This window comes from Rhea americana, unplaced genomic scaffold, assembly GCF_003343005.1.
Source record: "Rhea americana isolate MKP2758 unplaced genomic scaffold, rheAme1 scaffold_149, whole genome shotgun sequence".
Classification (NCBI taxonomy): domain Eukaryota; kingdom Metazoa; phylum Chordata; class Aves; order Rheiformes; family Rheidae; genus Rhea; species Rhea americana.
Window position 1 is genome coordinate 2366307 of NW_028185583.1, and position 24089 is coordinate 2390395.

Below are 24089 nucleotides of genomic sequence, written 5' to 3' on the forward strand. Positions count from 1 at the left end.
AGAGAAAATTGTGTTTTGTGCAATGTTAATGATTTTTAGGATTTTCTCCTAGAAGTTTTGTGTAAGGAAGGTTATCAGAGACTTCTGTATTCCAAAGACTAAGTGCTCCAAAACTGGAGGAAAAGAATTCTAGGATCTTATTTTATCAGTTGAAGAGGTTTAGGTGACAAGGAAAGTAGGGAAAGAACAGGAAAAGTTAATGAGACTGGACGCTCAAGCAAGTCTCTTGGTAGGTCATTTAACTTGCATGAAAATAGTCCACATATTATTGGTGTAAACAGTATGGGTATATTGATTTCCATTTTCAAAGTAGTCTTTGATTTCACAGTTGCAGAACTCCCACTCAACTCTAGAGGTTAAATTGTGTGAAAAGCCTAAATCTGAATAGATTTCCTGATGTATGTAAATAGAATTTCTACAAAAGATTGAATTATCAGTTCTATTTAATAATCCTTCTCTCTCTGCACAGTATCGAGATTCTCTATTGTTAGTTAATTCAAATAACTGACTGTTTTCCTGCCAAAACCAGGATGATATTCAGTATCCAATTTATTTCAAATGCCATATGGCTCTGTTTGGCTTTGTGCTTACTCTTATAATCTATTCAATAGCTTGTGATGTTTGGTTTTGTTTCGAAAGTAAATTAAATGGTCCCTTTTCCTATGTGACTACTAATAGTTTTTTCAGGTATATTTATATAAACTAGCCTTTGTAAGGGAAGGAGCAGTACTACTTTTGCTGAAGATTTCTGCTGGTAAGGTTTTAAGATACATTGTAATTTAAGGCCAGTGACAACCATCAGAGAGCTCTGAGCAATCAACAAAAACAATTACTTTAAATAAACAGCAGAAAATTTTTGAAATTAATAGTATAAGAACAACAGAACATTACCAACAACCCACCTCTGAATAAGAATTAGCAGGAAAAAAACAAATGCAATGCTAAAATATTACTAAGCCATTTGGCATTGTATATGAATGTGGGATACAGGTGCAGTAGGCAGAGTTACAGGGACAAGGGATTGGATTAGCTGACATAATCAATAAGCCTGAGCATGGCTAAGATATTGTGACAGCAGGAACATGCTATACTTACAGAATGAGTAATCTGTGGTTTGATTTAATGACCTTGTGTACTGAAAATATAAAGAGGAAGTAAACAGATGGAAGAAAAAAATGGTGTAAAAGAGATCAAATAACAGTCATTGTTAGTTTTGCTGGGCACACTGTTTAATGGATTTGGATAAACTATACTTGGAATTTCAATCAGATTAATTCAAGTGGTATAGCAAACCTTGTGCCTCTTAAATTGTTTTGTTTTGCAGTCTCCTACTCAGCAGTTGTGTGTTTTTTTTTWAAAAAAAGACCCCGCACTTACGGATTATACTTCAGCTTCCTAGAACTTGGTGTTTAGCATTTCCTTCCTATAAAAATGACAATAGGAGGGTGTTGAAAGGAGGACAGTAAAAGATGGTTATTCCTGCAGTTTGTGAGCTGGTCTCCAGAAAGCACATAGTTTCTTTTCCATGAAATAATTGTATTGTGAATTTGAAACAAGACAGGCAAAAATAACAGACTGTGCCCCCCCTCTCCCCCCAAAAAAGACTCCTGTGCTTGCTCCCCTTTAAAAAGTCACAATCTGCTCCCCTCCTCTGCCTTCCCACACTCAGTAGTTTTATTTTGTGAGGTCCCTTATGTTACTTCATGAAGCAAGAAAAAAACAACCAAAAATTAGTACTGTGGAGTGAACCATAGCTGTATTTTTGTTTTGATTTGGCTTTTTCCTTTGCTTGCTCTTTTTCTCACTGGCCCAGAAGAGAGGTCAAAAGACTTCCATTTATTACTCCTGGCATGAAATAAAACATTTCCTTCAGAGAAGGATGCTGGAATTGACAGCCTTTTCAACAGTGCATTAATAATGATCATGGCCCCTCATGTGGCAGTGCAACAAATATTCCCCTAGCTGGGCTTGCAGGGCTCTTCAGTGAACAGATTGCAACTAATAAAGCAGTAGTAAAAATCTGTTGCATAGCTTGGAGGTGCAGGGGCATTGCATTAGGCTGACAAGCTGCTGACTAGACATCCAGATTTGGAAGCAGTTTCCACCTTTGGAATTGACTGGGCTGAGCTTATTCTGGAAGGGATCGGGCCTAATTTTTAGTGGTGGCCAGTCTGCTTTTATGTATCCTATGGGTTAAAAGGTGTGTGTTAAAATGCTGTCTGCTCTAGTGGGTTTTCTGGAACTAACTTTCTTTACAGATGGAGGAAGCTGGTCTGGTGATGGTGGAGGTGATCAGCGCCAGGCTGGATTCTGCAAAACATTTAAGCATTTGTTTGAGTCCTCCTGAACTGACTTTAGTGAGGTTTAAACACGTATTTAAATATTTTTGGTGAATCCGAAAAAAATGAATAAACTGCATGAGGAATGCTTAGATGATTTGTTACAAACCTGTAAAGAGAGGAGAAAAGTATCTTTAAACCTTCAAAATATATTTAACAGTAACATCAATTAAAAAAATATGACAAGAAAAAAGACTGAAATATTCTGATTTTACTTACTGACTTAGAATTTATTAAAGCTGCTATTTTGAAATTCTCTGAATTTGCACTGTGACTTTCAAAAAGCTTTATATCAAAAGTAGTTCAAGATAGATTGGTTGAGTTAGGTCTTAGGTAGTACAGGGCAAGAAGTTACTGTGGATCAGCTGACACACAGTAGCTTTTTCTGTGGTCACCCTGTTTGTGTGTCTTGAGACCTTAGGTAAAGGACTCTCCTTGTTTGCACCCTCTCTTTGCCATTTACATATTATTTTATACTAGGACATTCAAAACTGTCTTTGATTTCCTGTATTTAATTTTCACAGTCTCAGGCATAACTGTTGGTCTTTGAATGGATAAAGATACATTCAGAGACGGAAAGATTTCTCTCTTGATTTCTTTGCTGCAGTTGTTATAATGAGGCTAGAATTATTAACTGCTCAGCGCCTGGCAGGATTATCTAATAGTCCTGACCCTGGCCCCATAAGGGTCCTAACATCCTAATAGCAGTAATGCCCCAGACGGTGGATGTTTTGTCTCAATATTTTAGGGCTTCTACTAAGCCCATGGGATTCATAGCTCTAAATTTGATAGATCTCATGGGATTCCTCCTCCTGTAACCTGGCCTCACTTCAATTAATTAAAAACTCAGAGGAAAATGACATGTGTTTGTAGTCACAAGGATTTTGTTTAGCAAGAATATCGTCCATGGGAGCGCAAGACTCCATTAAAACCATCGGACTCTTTCTATATGGTGAATGAAAGTGCTACATTTTTACTTGTATTTTCACAAGAAGTCCACATGCTACACTTTAATATATGAGCGTATCTTTAACTGTTGTAGAGATAATGAGGTTTTCTACACTATCTGCATGACACACATCATGTTGATGTGTAGTCAGCCAGGGATGGTCTTTGTGACGGATATACTAGTTACTGTGCACATGCATTAATCACTTTTCAGAGGTAAATAATTTGGTCATGAATTTTTGAAAAAAAAAGTACAAAACAAAGTATGTATCATTTTTTCTGCATTTCAACTTTAAATAGCTCATCTTATATTAAAATTAGGATTGTCTTAAAATGCTTCAACTTTTAAAAAGGGAATTTGCAGTTTTCAAGATTTCTAGAAGGGATGGAGATTTAACTTCACTGCTGCTGACAGTCTATAGGAGTTTTATCTTGCTGCTAGTGAAATGGCCAAATTATAAACCTCTAAATAAAAGTGAATTTCCAAAGAAAAGCTGCTCAACCTTAATGATAGTGGTGCTTCTGGGTCCCATTAAGATACAGCACATGGTCACTATAAGGCTTGGTCTGGCAATGTGCATTTAAACACACATTTTTTCTCAGCTCTTGGCATTGCATATGCGTTTGATCACTTACAAGGTTTCAGTTTCAAACAGCTTCCACTCTGACTGGAATATATGTGAGATCACAAGATCAATTAGATCTCCATATGCTCCGTAGTAATTATCTGTATTCATGTTAAAAAAGAATCACCACCAGGCTTATGGTATACTTGACAGGCTCAGAGCAATATGGAGCAAAAAAGGAAAGCATTTAATGATGGAGCTGTACAAGGGACTTGTAACAGCTCTTGCCAGGAGAAATGTCTCTTCCTGTACAAACCATTGTGATCTTTCATTTTCACGAGTGGATTTGTTTTTTTCAGAAGCTCATTACTTAAAAAAAAAAAAAAAAACTTATGATCCAAAGGGCCCAGTTCAATCAAGGATTCTGTTTGCTTCAGTGGAATTACAGCTGATCTGAACTGGGAAGTCAAAATTCCTTTTAAAACCTGCAGTTCTATGTAATGCATGTGTGTTTAAAGCCTTACTGTGAAGATATGCTGTATCTTTTCCTTCAGTGTAAACCTTCATTTTAGGACCAAGCTAACATCATTTATTAATGCCTTTTTTTCATTTCTACAACAAAACTAGTGGAAGAAAGTGCATGATGTCAGTGTGCTTGGAAGTAATGTTGCTTTGCTTGTTCTACCGTGTATTAGGGGAGAATTTCGACCGCCAAGCCAGCATTCGGCGGTCTCTAATTTACACAGACACGGTGGTAAGACGGCCGAAGAAAGTCAAAAGGAGAAAGACTATTACAGGAATCCCTGACAACATACAAAAGGAGCTAGGTATGGCTCATCAGAACTGTATTCCGTCCACTGTTCATTGTCACTGCTTATCGTTACCTGACTAATAACATTACCAGCGCTCATGAAACCGATACAGTCTGATAGCCTATTACAGTTCCAAATACACACATGCCTTCTTGCCACCTTGTGCCTCTGGAAACAAGGGCTTTTTATCTGTTGACTTCCATCTGTTGAAGGAGATGTGCTGTTTGGAAAATGTTGTGGTGGTGCAATGGAAATCTGCAGGGATGTAAAGTTTGTGGAACTAATGCCTATATGGAGATATGGGCCACTCTCCCAAAATGTTCACTTGAAGTAAAACTGAAGTGGGCAGGCACTGACTTGTAACAAATTACTTAGTGGAGTAAACTGATTCATTGATGCCTTCCTGAGTCTGCTGTGAGCTGCACTGACAGTGAAGTACTATAAAGCTACCTATTTCTTCCAGTTCAGTTTAGACCAAATGGTCTGCCTAAATTGGCAGTCCCTTAAGTATCAATGTTATTTGATTGGAAGTAATTTACATGTCCCTTCCTCCTTCTCACTTCTCTCTCTGTTTTGTAGTAGAGAAAGAATGTCTCCTTTTCTGGAGATATTCAGATCCTGCCTGGATGTGATCCTGTGCAACATGCTCTAGGTGACACTGCTTGAGCAGAGGGGTTGAACTAGATGATCTCTGGAGGTCCTTTCCAACCTCAACCATTCTGTGATTCTGTGAGATTTTCTTTGGCATATATGTCTTGAGGGCAGATAGCAGAAAAAAGCAGAACAAAGCAGCACGTTCTGTTCCAAATTACCCCTTTTCAGTTATAGAGGTTACTGACACTCATTCAGGCATAAGAATTTTGAAATGAGTGGCAGTCTGTAGAAAATGCTTCCTACTGACAACATTTCCAAAAACTTTGAGGTTAGATTTGTGACCCCTTTGGATAGATATGGTTTATGCTTGAAAACATTGGTTATAATTTACCTGGTGGAATAAACAAGAATGCAGTTGGCAACCGTGTTAGAAAGAAGTCTTCAGTGAATATCTTAAAAGAACTTGTGGCTTTTGCCAGTCTCCTTGCTAAGAGTGACAGGTTTTACAGTCTTGATTTTTGTTCTTTCATCTCTGTGCTGAGCCCATTTCATATTGCACTGTTTGAAGGTTTTCCTTGGCTTCTATTTTACATTGCAGAAATTTTCAGGGCTGAAGTATCTCACTGTAGGAGCTTTCTCTGGATGGTTCACTAGTCCACAAAAGGCAGGCTTGCAGTGCTTTAGCCATTTGCCCTGTGCTGGACGTTGTCAGAATAACTTCATATTGCTGTTGTAGTGGTGTATCATCAAGAGAGCAAACTCTGTGCCAAGGAAATTCTCTGATGGCAGTCTCCATCCTGTTAGCGTATTGCTTTCCATTAAAAACACTAAACATGAAAATCACTGAAACCAAAATGTTTGAAAAGAGAACAGTTATTGGTGTCCTCATCTTACAGATGGGGAAACTAGGCATGCTGCAGTGACATGACTTAGCCAGAGTCACCCACCAGGTTGCTGGCAAGGCTAGGAATAAATTACATATTTCCTCCATCCTTGTTCATCCTTGTGCTCTTTCTGCCTTTTCTTCCCTGTCTCTCCCCAAATATTTCCATAGCTGTCCATTCCCTATTCACTTACACTGTCCCAAAACAAACAACAAGTTGTTTTTAAACATTCCACAGTTCATTTGATCAGAACGAGGATCCGGACTAAACTCCAAATCAAGCAATTGCATCGTGCGTATTGACATTTTCCCTGCAGTTTCAGCTGAATAAATCTCTTTGTTTCTCCCCTAAAGCATTGCTGTGGATGGCTATAATATTTACACAAAGATTAAAATCCCTTGGTACACCAAAGTTGCTGTGCACAGGCTAAATAATCAACACATACAGCAGATTCTTGTTACCCCTTGTTTATTCTCCAGAAGGAAGCGGAAACTTGAGAGAGCCTCAAAGCTTCAACCAAGCTTGAACTATTTTCATTTCTTGTTAGAGAGTTTGGAAGAGACTGTGCTGGGCCAGGCTGCTGGGGTTCTCCCCGACTGCTTTGGTTCCTTTGGAACAATAAAGGCCAAACAGAAGAGAAATCGTATGCCATTTGCTGGCATCAGATCAGCGGTTGTGGCACCCGCTTAGAATTTAGCCAAACATACTAAAAGTACATTAACCGTACCCATGAGGCATGTGCTGAAAGTGTCTTTAAACATTCCTATTTTTGAGCATTACAATAGTGCTGTGTTTTTACAGGTGTGTTCCAGTGATGAACCAGTCTGTGCATAGCCTGGAAACTTCTTAGCATAAAAAATGCTGCATAAATAAAACATGGTGTGAAAGATGGGATTCTGAGCCAGCTCAAGAGCACTAGATCCCTAACTGCTTAGAGATGTCAGTTACCTTCTGAATGTCATTTTCTAACAGCAGAAACAACTTTGCAAGCGATACCAAAGTAAGAGGAAAAGGTGTAGCATGCCAAACATAGCAAATCAAAAGATATTTTTGCATATCTCTGAATTGCCTTCGTTGTCCCACAGCACCTAAATGTTAATATATTTTTAATGGAGTCAGTGTTGGAACAAAACTTTAGAAAGGACAAGAAAAGCTACATTTTGAAATATTTCAGTTTAAATTTTTGTACTGTTTCTCTACTCTGTGCTGTCATTCTCCATCACCTGTAGCTCTCTTCTTCAGATAAGACCTTTTATGCAAACCAATATTTTCCCCTTGGGTAAGAATGTTTCCCTTGTGTTTGATACAATTGAGCAGGTATCTGGGAGAACCTGTTGCAGGCCTTGCTCATTTCTCAGCTCTTTAATCTTTAGCTTCCTTTCCATGCTCAAACTCCCTTGACTGGAGTGAAGGTAGCAAAATGCTTTCATGTTTTATGGTGCCTGTATTAGTGTTCTGGGATCTGACAAATGGCTTCTGGTCTCCTGGGTATCTGGTCTTGCAGGAGGAGCAGGTCTAAGACCTTGGTGCCAGTTACACCACAGGTAGTGCAGTTCATCTTCCAAGTATGAGTATGCCTCACCAAAGCAGGGGAGAGGAAATCAAGTTTTGTACCTTTTGAAAGAGAGGAGAGGAGAGAAGAGTCTTCTAAAGTATGAATGTACTCTTGAATGATTTCATCGCTTTTTTCACCCAAGGGTCCAATGCAGGGTCCTTAACCACTCTGAGTGTTTTTTTTTTCTTTTTTCCCATCTGTATTTTTTACAAAAGGATTCAGAGGGTCAGAATAATTTTATATACTTCAATTTCTTTTCTTACCTCCCATTTTCAGTAGCTCACAATAGGTCTTTACCTATAGGACCTCCTCCTGTCAGTCATCAACGCAGACATGACTGACACCTGAACAGTCACTCCAGTGTCTGCTTTCTTGTGGCACAGCTAAGACTCCCTGTTGGTACTAGCCAGTGCTGCTGGGGACTGTTGAAGCTTCTCCTTTAAAACTACTCAGAGGAAGCCATTTCACTGCACCTCCTCAGCAAAATGTGAACATTTAGGTGCTTGAGGTTATTGATCTTATGGAACACAGCTTTAGATTTCTGTTAATTGATACTTCTTTGCAATTACTCCGTTAGACATTAGCAGTCATTGAAGCTATAGGTCTCACAGACAAGAGCCCCCAAAATCTCAGCATTCTGTAGATATAGGCTCCACACAAATACCCAGCTGTTCATGCCAAGTAATTTTGCATCCTGGCAGTTTTTTCTGCTTTGAGAGATTACAGATGCTTCATGGAGCACAGTAACAATTCCTAAAATTAACATGAACCTGATGTCTTGTCTGCATCTTGTTGTGTATCCATTAAAAATCATTTGATACCTAAGTACTAGGATTGAAGAGGTAAAGAGTCTCTGGTCATTTTTGTAGTGTTATGGATGTCAGTGCGTATGTAGAGACTTGGCCAGACCACCAGGTTTGGAGGAGGGTTGGTACAAAGGGACGTGAAAGGAACAAATCTTGGGAATGTGCCTATGGYACAAGAGAGAGGTACTTACATTAGAAATGATTAGTCAGAAAGACAAGGTTTGGGAGGAGAGATTGTTTTGACCAGTACACAGGAATAAGCATGCTCTTTGTAATATCAGCATGTGCACACTTTTTATCTTCTCAAATTCTCAGTTTTCTACCCTCCTTTTAATGCACAAGACCCCCTTCTGCTGAATCTCTGTAGCAAACTGCTCTTGCCATCGGAATGAGCAAGAGCCATAAGCCAACAGGGAGTCTTTCAGCAGCTGGCACCCACCGCTAGAGATTAGCTGTAGTTGCCTGCTTTTTACCATCAAATCTGTAGACTCAGTCTCAGTCCCTGCAGTATCTGGTGAGCAACATAATAATTGCCAGCGTAAGGGAGAACTCATGTAACCTCTACAAGCCTATCTCCGGTCCAGCATCTGGAGCTAAGGCATGTGTTTGAACCTCTTCTCTGTGCTCCTGTGCAAGAGATGTTTAATGTATTGCATATTTCCCTCGTTTCATATACTGGCTGTTGTCTATTTGCTGCTGAAGTTTACACTGAACATGTGCATTARGGAAGAGTATTTGCCCTAATAGGCCAAATTACTTTTGCCTAATTATTTCATCATTTTCAGCATAGCAGGAAGTGGAGGAGTAAAGAAGAAAGGAGCCTAGGTACAGGTGTCATGTGACAGGCATAGTGCTGACTGCAGGGCTAATGGACACAGGATAATATAAAAGCTGCAGACAAGATTATTTTCAGCCATATTTATCACCAAAGTACAACTACTTCTGACTTTATAATGCTGAGCATCTGTAACCCAGTTTCCATTTCTGAAATAYTATTTTTGCTCTTGTATATTCAGACATTGTCTCTGTGACCAGACGGACTTTGTGAATGGCATCCTATAAAAGGTCTGATTAAATTCCAGAATTTCACTAATGAAGCAGACTTTTTAAAAAACCTTACTGTTATTTAATTAGAGGTTTTCTAATAGACTTAGCATTTTCAATTTAATGTTCAATTAATGGTTTGAGCATTCCCTTAGAAATTGTATTGTTCATGTTCCTGCTGCAGTACCAGCAAAAGCAGATTGATTTCAACAATTTCAACAAACAAAATGCTCCTTGCTATTTCACTCCAAATTGTACCAAAATCCTGGAACCCTCAAGAGAGTACAGGGAGTCCCCAGTTCTCTTGTTTACTTTTTTTTAACCAGTTTTCCTACAGATTAGTTTTTCCTCTAAAGGAAACAGAACTGTTAAAAGAGCAGCAATTGTTTTATTGTAAAGGACAAGGAAATCCTTACAGGTTTTGAGAGGATATGTATATATATGAAGCCAAAACCCAAGCCCAACTAATTTCAGAATATTCTGTATTTCTACAAAAATTATGTGAAATCTCAACGTTTGTTCTTAAAATAGCAGTAGCAACAATCATGAGAAGACTCTTTGCTGAACATATTTCATATAATACCTGAAGGATTTGGCCCTATAGTTCACATTTCTGAGCCCTCTTACCTCCTCTGAACTCTGTGTTTATTTGGGCTCTGAACTAGTCCAGCTAACAGAAGCCTCACGCTGGCACAGAGGTCTGCCCTGATGGGCTTCACTGTGCTGTCAAGGTCTTCAAGTTCTCCTGCTTTTGAGTCAATTTCTGTAGTTCCTGTGAGTAAATTAGGCTGGACCCAAAGTTATGTCTATTCCCAAAGAAACATAGGGCTGGGTCTCAGGCTTGGAAGCATCCTGCAGTCATCCATGCTGCTTTCTTGCTAGTGGGCTTCTCTAGCATGCCATTGGCCTGTGCCAACCAGCGGGCACCCAGACAAGGCCTGGGCAGTGTGCGAGGGGACAGTGCAGAACCGATCTCAACTGGTGTTTTGGGCACAGTCATCCTTAGGGAAAAAAGCTTATCTTGGATGGACATAAGAAGGACCATTGGCCTCTTCTTTTAGTAGCATAGGTATTTTTGTATTTCAGAAATTTTAAAGCATCGATGTGCATTTGCAATAAACAATATGTCCAGCTCATGCATTCTACACCTCAGATTTTTGTAAGAAGGCTAGCGGAGATTAGCAAGCTAAATGGTTTTTTGCTTTGTCATTTACTTACCCTAGCAGTAGCTTTTTAAACGATCATAAACTGTCCATATGTTTTAAGCTGCTTGTGAAGTGGAATACATTTAGTTTCCTTTGTGAGTATAAATACATTGCATACTGACATGAGGTTGTCTCAACCACAAGTCAGTATGTAAAAAYATTAGATACTTACTGTAGTGCTTACAACTTCATTCTCTACCAGCCCCATCATACTGTCTCATCTGTTTGTATGTGTGTTTGTGTGTGTGTGTGTGTGTGTTTTACAGTGGTAGGTAGAGGAAAAAAAGCCATCTCTTTGGTTATTGATGTAACATGGTGCACACATTTTTATTACTGAATATTTTTAATTGGCTGACAGTTGTCATCAGTGATGTCACAGTTTCAGAAATATTTATAATGTCTACTTTGATATGTTTATCTCTCTTAACCAAAGGGGACGTTTTTTATTTAGAAAAATACATATGGAAAGCAAAAATACATTATTATTATTGTACAGTCCTTAATAATGGTATACAAAATATGCAGATACCTATTTTGGTAGGTTGGAGTCCATCTGTAGTATCTAACTTTGCTCTAAATCTTTACCAGAAACAGAAGGAGGTTACATTTTCATGAGAGCAAAAGAATCTACAAAAGCAAACTAAATAGGCTTCAAGCTGCTAAAAGACTACTCATGTGCCTGGGGAAAGAAGTAAACAATCTTTCTCTGTGCTGCTTTCACCCTAACCTTTTCAGAGCTTTCTTTTCCTTATCCTAAATGCCTCTTGTGTTTGCTAAGAATAAAGATAATTAAATATCCTTTAAGTGGTGTTTAAATCTAAATGATAATAACACCTGTCTTCCTGATCCAGTTCCATGTAGTAAATAGGAAAGGAGAACAGTGGTATCATGCATGTTGCTTTAGCCCTTCTTAGAGTAGCTTTAAGGCAGAAATTCAAAATAACCGTTTTTCCCCTGCAGTGACATATGCAGCATCCTTACAAGCATCTTACAAGCATGCTGCTGGCAGCATGGCTACCTTTTATGTCTGGTATTTCTATAGTAATGTAACAAATCAAAGAGCCTTTTTCAGACACCAGTTTTAAAGCAGTGCTCCAATTTCTGATTCTAAAAGGCAGCCAGCAATAAAAATGTAAATTTAAAAGAACCTTAGAGTCCTTTCCATAGACCCAGTAATAACTGTATTTTGAACTAACAGATGTTTTTTTTCATTGTCCTCAGTGTTTGTGCCAATATATGGTTATTACTTCATATACAAAAGGACAGTTATTTTTGATTTCCTAATGGGCATAGCAAGGGTTTGATGGTGTTGAGGATGAAACAATCATCAGTACTAGTTGTTTTTTTTCCTGCTCTTTTAAATTTTCCTGTTATGATCAATAGAAAGTAGTTGTATGGAGGAATGTTATAATGGCTTTCTTTGCAGAGTTGGGTCATGTCTGTATGTAAATGCTCTTCCGGTATATGTTTTACTTCTGGTACAATGATGCATCTTTCAGTCTGTTAGCCTCCTTTTACTAAAATTGCAAGACTTGGAGAGCTATCAATGTCTTTGACTTTTTTCTTTCAAGTGAAATGCTTTTAAGACAGATTTGCTCATCCATATTTGTCTTCAGAATTTCCTTCACTGTTCTTTATTGCATGAGGCATTAGCGTAGAATTTCCTTCACTGTTCTTTATTGCATGAGGCATTAGCGTAGAAACACACATCACATTTTTCAGGCTTTTGTCTGTTCCTGCTGCCTTGCCCACTGGAAGTCAAAGAGTACTACTTGCTTTCTCACATAACTGATTACTATGGAAATTATTACTATGTCATAAACAGATTTTGCATGTAGAATGCGTAGTGGGAACACAGACGAGTGTGTTAGCAGAAGGTTCCTAGTAATAAGGAAAAAGGGAAGAGCAATGCAAAAAATACATAGTGCCTGTGCAAAATCTATTGTTACTGATTCTTTTTAAGAAGGCATAACCTTCAAGAAAAAATGGAATAAAGCAATTTGCAGGGTTTTTGTTTTTAAATGAATAAGAAGATAAATGTGAATTTGTGTTTGAAGGAATAATTATTTTATTTTGACTCCAGCAGTTGGCACTGGCCAAAGTGATTTCCGTGGACATTCGATGTATGTCCCTGATCACTCTTCTACGCTAGGGAGACTAGACAGCTATCGCTCTGCTATGCAGCGTTCTGAAACGAAGGACACCAGCTGCCAGACTGAGGACGTGAAAGTTGTGCCCCCTTCAATGAGAAGAATACGAGCACAGAAAGGACACGGTATTGCTGCCCAGATGTCTCAGTTCTCCAGCTCATCTGGAAACATGTCAGTGATGAGTGATTCTGCTGCAGTTATATTTGCTTCACGCCAAAACAGTGACATAGGTTTTCACAGCTTGCCTCGGGCTGGTGCAAGAGTATCTCTGCAGTCCCTAGAACAGACACAGAGCATCTCTAGGCAGACAGAAGACTTTGGTGGCACTTTGCCGCACCAGATAAGTAAATTGCAAGTGGATGATGGTGGTGTGCATCTGAGAAATAATGCCACTACAGGGACCCTCTCAAGGCCAAAGTCTCAGGAGGTGAGAAGTTATGAGAGTGAAAAGTCCACAAGCCCAGCGTGTGTAGTCTCTCCTCATGCCACCTACTCAACAAGCATCATACCCAATGCAACACTGTCATCCTCCTCAGAAGTTATTGTTATTCACACTGCCCAGAGTGCTGGATCATTGGATAGTAAAATTACTAGCTCTGCTGCCTACTCAAAGCCAAGAGACAATCYTGTTGCCAGCAATGCAGTAAGTGGGAAAGATGATCACCATTCTTCAAGTGGTAACTGGAGCGAAAGTAGCTCCACACACCACTCTCAGACTTCAGATACCATTCCATCTAATACTGTTATGATGCTTTCTCTTGGTGACTCTGCTGTCTCCCTCGGCACTCCTGGAAATGTGGAGGCTGGGCCTCAGAGTGTAAGCTACAGCTGTAGGAACAATCTTGCTTTACCAAGCCAGTCCCAGGACAGTGATGGTAGGAGTGAATCTAGCTATTTGGGGGAGCGAACACAAGCAATGATGAACAGCACAGAGCATTGGCTGTACAAATCTGCGGAAAATAGTGAGACTCCTTCACACAAAATGGCTTGTGCCACACCAGGCTGTGCCACTCCTGTGAGCAACTTGAGCAGCAGCAGCCTGGAAAGGACTTCAGTCAAAGAAGATTCTACTTCTCTCTATTCGGTGGACCATGATGGTTATTACACTTCCATGCATATGGACTCTGGACTGAAGTCAGACAAGCCATGCAATAGTACTAATGGTTTTGGGAATGCCAGGGACRGTGTGGTTAATGTTTTTGGTGGAAAAGAGAAAAAACATCAGGAAGACCAGTCAGGCCAAACTGACAAATCTCTTGCAAGAAATATATCTTTAAAAAAGGCAAAGAAGCCACCTTTGCCACCATCCAGAACAGACTCACTTAGAAGGGTACCCAAGAAAAAAGCACAGTCCAATGGACAGGTACTTGATGAAACCCTCATTGCTACCCTCCAGCATTCTCTGCAGTTGAATCTGAAGTGCAGAAATGGCAGCTCCCCTTCCCAGAGCCCCTGCAGTGATTATGAAGATCCCTGGGTGCTGCGTTCCCGCAGCCAAAGCTCTGTCAGTGTGAGTAGCAGCATGATGTCCACCCCTGCTCCAAATCTGTACTCTATCTGCACAGTCACACCCTCTCAGAGTGAAACAAGCAGCATCAAGTCAGAGTACGCTGACCAGTGGGGTTACTACAGTGACTATGCTGCAGTGACAGATGACCRGGTAAAATCCTCGGTGACTCATTCAGCCAGTACGTCATCTGCTCTCAGTGATTACAGCATAAGCCACTTCAGTGATGGCTCAAGGGCTTCTGAGGCACAAGTGCCCAGTGGACTGGCTAAACCAAAGAATGTTTCTCCGGAGAAATCTCACCGAGTTACATCGCCATCGAGTGGGTACTCCAGCCAGTCCAATACACCCACTGCGCTTACTCCAGTGCCTGTATTATTAAAGTCCACCTCATCAGGAAATGGGAAATCTAAGCTGAAACCTAAAGTGCCTGAAAGGAAATCTTCTCTTCTGTCTTCAGTCTCCATTTCTTCATCTTCCACTTCCCTTTCTTCAAATACATCTACTGAAGGGAGCGTGAGTGTGAAGAAACTGGATTCCACCCGGAGCTCTCCTCTGGATTCTGGTGTACCTCCTCCACCACCTCCCCTTCCAACATCTCCTCCACATTGTCCTGATCTCTCTCCTCTCCCTCCCCCTCCTTCAGCAGAAGTCATGGATATGTCACTATTGCCAGCCTCTCCCACATTCCCCCCTCCTCCACCAGAAGCTGATGTCATTTCTTCCTATGCCCAGAATGTCTCATGGTTTCCGCAAGAAACCTCCATCAGTTCATTCTCTTCCCCTGTTCCTCCTCCTCCTACTTTTCCCTCAGCTGTTCCACCTCCAGCACCACCTCTTGATCCCAAACTGACAAAAGATGTAACAAAATACTCACAGTATTCTTTTAAGAAACGTAACCAGGAAGATTCTTGCTATAGTCCAGTGAAACAGCCATTCAATAAGCAAGATGCATCAAGGCCTGTGATGCCCTTAGTAACTACCAAAGCATTGCAAATGGTGCAGCTGAGATCTGTGAAAAAAGCAACAGAAGGTGAACTGTCAGCTGAATCTGCTTCTGAAACCGTATCTCAGGAAAAGAGTGCTGTAAGTTCATGCCCACAGGCTTCCCTAAAGCCATCTTTCTCACTAAGACTGAGTAACAGCTTAGGTGAAGAGGAGATGAAAACACACGGTGCTTCATTTAAAAACTCAATTCAAACACTGGCTCAGAGTTCTTTTCTGATTCTCTCTGACAATGTACCTGAGCTTGACAGTGATCAAAAATCTGCAAGTACAGTAGGTATAAACAAATCTTTTGATGCTGATTTACTGGGAACAGCTACTGAAGATGCACTGGAGTCTTCAGTGCAGAATGAAGACTTCCATTCTGGCTGTATCAGGATGTCACTTCAGGGATCATCAACATCTCCGGACAAGACTCAGGTCGTATTGCCAAACAAGAAACCCCCTCCTATTTCAAAGAAACCCAAACTGTTCCTTGTTGTACCACCTCCACAGTTAGATCTTACAGACGAGAAAATAGCTGATATGAGTGATACTGCCAGAAGCGCATCAAGCCCAACTAAGAGAGACGCTGTGCTTGCACACTGCAAGGAGGTGAGAAACTGTCTTACAGATGGACCCAGTTCTAGCGAAATGGACTCTGGCAGCCTGGTTCCTGAGGGAGGAGCTGCTGGATTCACTTTCTCTGAAACTGTGGAAGCTAATGCTTTTAGGGTACAGCCTGCTGCATCACCAGTTCAAGAAGCTCCTAGGCAGGAGGAGCAGCCCATTTTTGATGAAGGAAGCAGTTCAGGCAGCAGCCAAGGCAGCAGCAGTAATACTGACGGGCACCTATCTCAGGAAAACGAAAGTGGTGAGTCTGTCTTCTCTGACTTCTTCAGGTGTAGCAATAGCTTTTATAAAGAAGGTGGGAAGTGAGGGTAATTGTTGCAACATTCAGGTCTTCTGTAGAGAAAAAAATGATTATAATAATTTAAAGCCTAAGGAAAGTTGCAGGATCAGATTAATACTATATATGGTTTCTTTTAATTTCTTTCTGACTTCTTACTACTGCATAACAAAATAACAAAATGATGCTAGGAAATAAAAACAATGCCTTATTTAACGTTGCTAGGATTAAAAAAATGCTCTGAAGATGTGTTTAGCTTTGTAAATTTTAATTTCACATTTTTTAATAGAAACYATAGAAATATCCTCCAGGATTGTACTCTGCATGTGTGTGAACAAGTATAGGCATTTCATGCACTGTAATTTTCTAAGCAAGTGTTGATCTGAAATCACAATAATCACAACAGTATATTCACTAAATCTCTTGGCTGTTTCGCCTTAGAAGCAGTGAGGACTAATTTCAAGGTTATATGGCTTTTGGGGTTCCCATGATGGATTGTCTTATTTATTTTTTCTGCTTAGCGGAGGTGTTTGAATTGGATACAGCAAATAGTTCATTCATTCCTAGCCATAGTTATGGGGAAGAGACGGACGGGGTGGCAACACCAGCAAGACCAAGGACTACTGAGGATCTTTTTGCAGCCATTCACAGGTACTGTGGAAATTGCCTTCCTCATAAGGTCCAGTCAGTTAATTTTTTCAAAATTTAATTAACATTGTTTTCGTAAAACACCCAGTAAAAACAGTTKTCATTTTAACTGAAAACACCCATTTGTTGACTTCGTACTTAGACTATATATGAAGATAAGCAAAAGAGCTTGTGTTTTACTGTTTTGCAAATATGCTTAACCTATTCTGAACGAAAAGCTACTTGGTTAACTCAATGTAGATTATATTATAAATATGCTGCCACTTAAAATACAAAATTACATCTAGTATTTATTGTACTGTTCTCAATCTGCCACATTAACTCTACTGTTGCTTTCTCTGTGTATCTTTTTGTTTTCATTCCCGTTCTTCCCCATCTCTTTTATTCTCTTCGCTGCTTATATGGTGCAGTTTGGGACAGAGGCTCAACGCTAATGCTTCATGGCAAGCGTGGCTGAAACTGGCAAGTAACACAACATGTCAGTCATATGGCTAAACATATGGCAAGCGCTGGATTATAGTTTGCCATAATCCAGTATGAGGTCGGGTGTCTTGTGTCAAACTGGTTCATGAATGAAATGTGTAATACTGGCTCTATTATTAATGTCATTATTCATTTCCCTTGAAAACAAAATCACCCCAAATAGGCAACTAGATTTTCATGCTGTTCACTTTAGGTTTTCCCAAAAAAGCTTAAAATACACATAATGAAACATGCACCATTTAAACAGTATATACGGAAGACCATTACTACTCTCTGAGCTTGCATTTAGACTAGTAATGATGTAGTTGTGGTGCCATCTTGTGGCTCTATCATTTACTTCAGAATTTATATGGGCCTTCTCTTAACTGGTCATGAAAAATGTCTAGTGGTATCTTCATCTAGATATTCTTCATCTAGAATTCATCTGGATATTTAGTCAGCTTGTGCATATGTGCCTGATTTTTACATCAGGGATACTGAGTGACCGGGGAAATCTTGTGTATGAACATGGCAGGGAATTGGGAGGCTGCACTTAGGCTGCAGGAATACTATTTTTCTTTTTTTGAAATGATTCTATTTCACATATTAAAAAAATTCACAAAAATATACTATATAATGCTGACTTTTTATAACTAAGTGTCATCCCTTAAGACTTGGCCTGTAAGAGCTGTTATAAAAATGATCTTTTGCATTCTTAATATGCACTCACTGGGAGTGAGATGAATCTGTTTGCAGAATGAAATATTCTGGCTAGCAAGCATTTTCCAGTATTTTTGCAGATAGAGAGTGGATCTCTGTGTGTATTCACATACATGGAATTCATAGGTTTACAGGGAAATGGACAATGGAGCTGGATGTGACATAGTTAAAATTTTGTCACATTTATTATTAAGACCTTGCTTTTGTTGGCTTTATACTTGAACGACCATCTTCCTTGGTTGCTAATTAATAATTAAAAAAAAGGCTTTGTTGCTGCTAATTTAAAAAGGTATTATTTCAATGATTGGCACTCTTAAATCTGTACTTTTGAGAAAGAGAAGAAATTTAGGGGTATGTTTGTTAAGGGCAGGAAAATGAGAAGGTCACTCTAAGTTTCAGGCACAGATCTGTTTGCGTATATATCTTCTTTCTGTCTCGGCAAAGCCAGCAAACCTAAATTTGGCTTAATTTTAAGTCTGTGCTATGACTTGCTGAGAGGAGTTGGATAGATGCTGACAACAAAATTCTCCAGAATATTTTAGTTCTCTGACTGACTGTTCTACACAACATTCACAGTGTTACTGAGTTACTTCAAACTAGGATTGCTGATCTTCCTCTGCAGATCTTTGAAATTGCAGTTTGCTCTATATTTCTTTGGAGTTTCTTTTGATTTTTGGCAGTGGTACAACCCCAGAGTTGGAGTGTTCAGAGATGCCCAAAGGCAGTCAAAATCCTATTGAAGGGAATCCTCCCTGTAACTAATGCACACCCATGCTTACACACAGCATCAAATTCATCTAAGCATGAAATTCGCTTGCTGTCTATAATAGTGACATGCAGTCAAATCTAAACAGGGTTCTTATGTTTGYCAACACTGAAATCATCGTTTTATCCTTATGCTTTGTTGTCCATTCATCCTCCTGTTGAATGGGTGTCAGTATTACCTTCTTCTTTCAGCAAAGAGGGTGGAGACAGCAGCAGCTGAAAATAACAGCTGTTACAGTTGCCTGTGGGGGTATCCTAAGTTGTATATGCATGAAATTACCAGCTAAACAGAGACAAGATCACTCCTGAGTCTTGGCAGAGTTTATGGCAGTGCCTTTTGCTGCCACCCACTTAGCTGATGGATCCTGCTACTTTGTTTTATTCTTTTATTTTATTAGTCTATTTATTTATTTATTTACTTTGTTGGTAGGCTGCAATGTGTAGATTTGAGTTTGCCATGGCAAAATTTCAAACCCTGTAACAAAGTATAGCTAAAGATCACATTGGGAAATAATCTGTTTTACAAGGGAATGGTCTGTATTGCATACATGCTTGATAAAAGTGAAATTATAGGATGTAAATCTTGTATTTGTAGCAAGTCTGGTGACTTGTTTTAAACTTTTTGCAAATTCGTGTATGAAAAACTAGCGTTTATACAATATGTTTGAATTTGTTCTATTTTAGCCTGCAAAGAAGCAAAGCAACTTTGCTACAGATAAAAGGCATGTAATACATTCCTTTCTTTAAGATTTCTTCCGATGTAAAACTGGGGCAACAGAAGTCCAGTTTCCACATGTTCCCTGTCCCATCATTATTTCTTAATTTCATTTTTGTTATCACTGTGCCTTAAATATATAACCACTCAGGCCTTTGTTTGGAAAGATAACTTCTATGTTGCAAGTCAGGAAGGTGGGCTGACCTTCATTTAGTCAAAGAACTATGATGACAAGAGCACCAGCAGAACAGTGAATTTTTACTGTGCATCTTATTAGAAGCTAGAAAACTCAATTTTCACTACTTATTTCACTTTGTTTGTTTCTATTTTTGAACCACATAATTTAGAGTGGTTGCAGCTGGCTCCCTTTACTCAATCTTAACTTTCAAAGTAGTGCATTGCAATATTGATTTCTAAAGGCAAGAACACTAAACTATGTTTCTAATTCTCCGGAAAGCATTGAGGTCTTTGAATGAAATGGTACAAAAAAAATGCAGCAGTGTGCTAGATGCCATATTTTTAATCAAATCTCCAAACTAACAGACAAATGGCATCAAGAATTATCTTTATAATGCATTAATCTTAGGCTAACTTGGACAATGACTCTATAAAACCTAATTTACTAAATATGTTCAAACTGTTGGGCATCAATATTGTCAGTTATAACAGTTTCATTGTTCCAGATTTGCAGAAAAAGAATAACGTACCTAGCTTATACCTCCATTACTTAATTCCTACACAGTTTTGGTGGTGTTCTTACTTGCACTTTAGATTGAGATTACTTTTTCCTCTTTCCTTCTCTTCCTTAGCTTAATTAATTGTCATCCTTCTAAATTGAGATGAATTATGGGAGACAGAATTTTATTTTTTTGTTTCATCTTGTCCATGYTTTTGTTTTTCAAACTCAGATCCAAAAGGAAAGTTCTTGGCCGTAAAGATTCTGAAGACGATCGTACCCGCAACCATTCTCCGTCACCCCCCGTAACACCTACTGGTGCTTCCCCAACCTTAACTACCCTCAAACAAGCAGGATCTATTCAGAGAAGCATTCGCAAAAGCAGCACCAGCAACGACAACTTCAAGGCCCTGCTGCTGAAAAAAGGGAGCCGTGGTGACACCAGTTCCCGCATGTCAGCAGCAGAGATGTTGAAGAACACAGACCCACGGTTCCACCGGACAAAGGCAGATGCTGCCCCTGACCTTTCTGACAGCCCTGCCAGTTGCTCACCCAGCAAGAGCAAACGGGCCCAGGAGGAGTGGGCCAAGAGTGAGGGCCTGATGCCAAGGAGCATGTCCTTCTCTGGCACTAGGTACGGCCGATCACGAACTCCCCCCTCAGCTGCCAGTAGCAAGTACAATGTTCGCAACCGCATCCAGAGCAGCCCTATGACTGTGATTAGTGAGGGAGATGGGGAAGTGGTGGAACAGTCAGAGAGCAGGATCCGAAGGACTTTGGAAGAGCAGCAAGAGAGGCAGCTTGATGTGTTTAACAGTGACGAAATGGACACGAATGACTTTCCATATGCTGAAGAGCCTGGCTGCAAGGAGACCTTGAATTCAACCCATGTAGACTTAATGACTCAACCAGGTACTTCAAGGAAGTATCTAAGCCCTTCAGCTGAAGAAAGTTAAAGAGGCAGTGACAAAAGGCATTGGGTATTAGTCTAGAAAATGACAGAGGACTAGATCCAAAAAGAAAGCCCAGACCTAGACAAATTTACTTTGCTGAGCATTTATTCAATGAACTGCATGTGTGTGTTTAAATGCTGAAGCAATGATAGTTCTGCATGGTTGGGGTGGGTTGGGAAGGACTTCCTTTGAATGAGTGGTCTGTGGCTTAAAGAACATAACATTGAGATATCTGTGTAAAGCCTTAGAAGTCCTCTTGGGGGGAAGTTTTCAGAGCCTGTAGGGGGTGTGATGTTTTTCTTTTTCTTGAGACTGCAATTGTGCAAGCAAAACTTAGGGATAAACCTGAAAAAGGAATGGGAAGGCTTCTGTGGCACAACCTGGACATTTGCTTCAAAAGCATTGAATTGGTGCAACATAATATTCATTAAGCACAGAGAGGCAGGATGAGGCACATCACCTGTGAGAAGGTAGTAGATTTGGTGGGGGGGYTGCATGGCTTCTTACTACAGTATGCACCTATGTTAGATGAAGTAAGTCCTGCTAATGCAAATAGGTCACCAGGTTATGAATTGGTCGAGGATACTGTCTTTTTTTCCTGAGGGAAAATGAAATACTTAAAATGGAAAAGGGAGCACAGATTTATAACATAGTACTAGCTGCTGTGCAGCCACCCACACACACTTGGTGAAACATTGATCTCCAAGTGAATTGCTTCCTTGAATAGTGTATTCCCTTAGAGAACTGAAACAACTGGATGTGTGCAGAGGATGCAAGCCAACAACAGAAAAGTGGGAGAGGACTTGAGCAATATGCTGCTGGAGTTTGGAAGGGTTAGGTTTATGAATTGAAAAACAAAATTTGACTTTGAGAACTTGCACTACAGAGCTGTAGGTAGACCCTGTCTTTCAAAATTGAAACTTGGGAGTTATGTTTTTCCAGAAGTCTGTCTTCCATTTCTCAAAATGGAAAGATTATTGCTTTTCATCACTTGAAATATCAGATACTTGCTAACTTTTGGTTACCAAAGAATAAGTTACAGTTACTTTCCTTTTTGATTTGCCTGCAGTATTTCTTTTTTAACCATAATAATTTAGTGAGGTTTGATTTTATTGTATATTTTACAGATGATAAAAACATTTAACGGTTTTCCAGTCGTAAAGAAAATCATTAATTTTGGTTCTTAGTAGGAATGAAACTTTTAATTTTTGAGAAGAATTTTGCATCATTTGATGGCGTGCGCAGTTTTTGTATTGTTTGTAAATATTGGAAGTTGTTAAAATATCTTTTGATCTCCCTACTGTAGGATTTATACATTTTTAGACTGCTTTTAAGAAGAAAAAGCACTCCTTGTAGATTATTTATTTTAGAGAAATATGCTTGTAATCGCTTTCTTCAGTCCTTTACTTGTTAGTAATGTAAATTTCAGAGGCCTTTGTTTAACTCTTTCTTTCACAAGATGGGAACAGTGATGAAAATGCTGTGACTTTGCTTCAATAAAGGAAAAGGCTGCCAGTTGCCATATTGTCTTTTGAGTTGATTAAAATCTCATTCAAAAGATGCGTCCAACAGTGTATGGCAACCAGTTGAATGCTGTAAACCATACATCCAGTCACTTATCTTCAATTTCTGCTGCAAAATTTACCAATTCAGTGTAGAGGCAACTAAAGAGTACTTACATATCTATTCCATTTTGACATGTCAATGCTGAGACTATAACACTTGAAATAATTCTAAACTTTTTCCAATATCATTTGCATACATTTCTGCTACTTCTGTCTTACTGGCAACCTGTCCCATGGAACTAAAATTCTTGGAGAACCAGATTATAGGTAAAGCGAATGAGGAGTAAGTGGAAGGTGAGTCATGCTGTACTCACTGGAACAAGAATAGGATAAAGTGGTGCACAGTAAACTTCTTACCATATATATACATAAAACATATTTAAAGAAGCATTTGATTAATGGAATTAAATTGAAACCTAATTGGAGCATTTCAAATATTATTAATATCGATCTGAGCTACATACTGTTGCAAGAAACAGTGCTAAATGTTCTGCAGCTGCTAAATTTCTAATGAGAGTTGGTGGTAATGTTTCTCCCAGGTTTGATCCTGTTAAACTTAGAGCTGTATGTCATTTTAACATTGGATGCTTTCCTTTTTAAAGCTGTGTGTAAATACTAACTAGTACTCATAGTACCATCCTCATAAGCAAGTACTCAGGCTTTATTTTATTGTTTACAAATGAGGAAATAATGTTAAGTCAATGAAAAACTGGAGTAAGTTATAGTTCTGTTGCCTGCAACTTCTGTATTATGTTGCAGCATTTTGCATAATGTGCCTCTACGAAGGAGCCCAGTCAATTAAATTTCCTGATGCTGGCCACTTGCCAGAAGTTTTTATAGGGCTTGTGGTGAACTCTTTGAACAGCCTTGGGTAATACGCTCACCATCTTGTCAATGCATGTAGGTGGGACTAAACTTAAGGGCAACACAGGCTGTGTTTCTTCTCTGACTGCAGGTAGCCTTTGATGTTCATCTAAAGCCCATTTCTGGTCCAAGGAGAATTTGGGCTGAGGCTCAGGTTTCAGCTAGTAAACCTGTTCATGTAACTCTACTGATGTTGCTACAGAACTACATTTTACACAGTGTAGGATGTAGTAGAATATGGAAAATGTGCTGAAATATGCTTTAATAGTGCTTAKTTATATTTATTTAGATAAATACAATATGATTTTCATATGGTGTTGTCACCATTAATCTACTCTCTGCCATATTCTGGTGTAGCTACCTTCAGAATTGTATAGTGGCTCAGTTTTTCAGCCTTCAGAGCACAGCACCTTTAGG

The 24089-nt window shown here is 39.4% G+C and overlaps 1 protein-coding gene across 2 annotated transcripts in view; it reads left to right on the forward strand.

Annotated features, from left to right (window-relative positions):
• The window catches only part of NHSL1 (NHS like 1), a 92080-nt gene extending 69315 nt beyond the window's left edge, over window positions 1-22765 (forward strand). For both annotated transcript variants that reach the window (XM_085299295.1, XM_085299294.1), the window contains exons 5-8: window positions 4549-4680; window positions 12837-16268; window positions 16826-16955; window positions 20523-22765. In XM_085299295.1, the coding sequence (XP_085155421.1) occupies window positions 4549-4680; window positions 12837-16268; window positions 16826-16955; window positions 20523-21246 (4418 nt within the window). In that variant the 3' untranslated portion in view covers window positions 21247-22765. The remainder of the gene's footprint in view (window positions 1-4548; window positions 4681-12836; window positions 16269-16825; window positions 16956-20522) is intronic.
• The last annotated feature ends 1324 nt before the right edge of the window (window positions 22766-24089 follow it).